At 53.8% G+C, this 539-nt stretch overlaps 1 protein-coding gene across 1 annotated transcript; it reads right to left on the reverse strand.

Annotated features, from left to right (window-relative positions):
* Window positions 1-65: 65 nt before the first annotated feature.
* On the reverse strand, window positions 66-527 carry LOC103258594 (histone H2B type 1). Its single transcript, XM_008056263.2, has one exon. The coding sequence runs from the start codon at window positions 518-520 to the stop codon at window positions 140-142; it is 381 nt and encodes a 126-aa protein (XP_008054454.1). The 5' UTR covers window positions 521-527; the 3' UTR covers window positions 66-139.
* Window positions 528-539: the final 12 nt, after the last annotated feature.

The following is a 539-nucleotide window of genomic DNA, read 5'->3' on the forward strand; positions in this document are numbered from 1 at the left end:
GATGCAGAAAAGCATTAACCGTCTTGACATCAAACATTTTTCCTAACATAACGGAAGCACAGCAGCGTTAAAGCTCTTACTTGAGAAGGAGAGTGGCTCTGAAAAGAGCCTTTGGATTCAACAGCAACTACAAACATATTTACTTGGAGCTAGTGTATTTGGTGACAGCCTTGGTGCCCTCGGACACAGCGTGCTTGGCCAGCTCCCCGGGCAGCAGCAGGCGCACGGCAGTCTGGATCTCCCTGGAGGTGATGGTCGAGCGCTTGTTGTAATGCGCCAGGCGCGACGCCTCGCCGGCGATGCGCTCGAAGATGTCGTTGACGAAGGAATTCATGATGCCCATGGCCTTGGATGAGATGCCGGTGTCGGGGTGCACTTGTTTCAGCACCTTGTACACATAGACGGAGTAGCTCTCCTTGCGGCTGCGCTTGCGTTTCTTGCCGTCCTTCTTCTGCGCCTTAGTAACCGCCTTCTTAGAACCCTTCTTTGGGGCAGGGGCTGATTTTGCCGGCTCAGGCATGGCGAGAACAAACTGACGA

Source organism: Carlito syrichta, unplaced genomic scaffold (genome assembly GCF_000164805.1).
Source record: "Carlito syrichta isolate Samal-C Ts95f unplaced genomic scaffold, Tarsius_syrichta-2.0.1 Scaffold83931, whole genome shotgun sequence".
NCBI lineage: Eukaryota > Metazoa > Chordata > Mammalia > Primates > Tarsiidae > Carlito > Carlito syrichta.

Excerpts from the sequence above, each read along its gene's own strand:
- LOC103258594 (XM_008056263.2), bottom strand. The coding sequence starts at position 520 with ATGCCTGAGCCGGCAAAATCAGCCCCTGCCCCAAAGAAGGGTTCTAAG.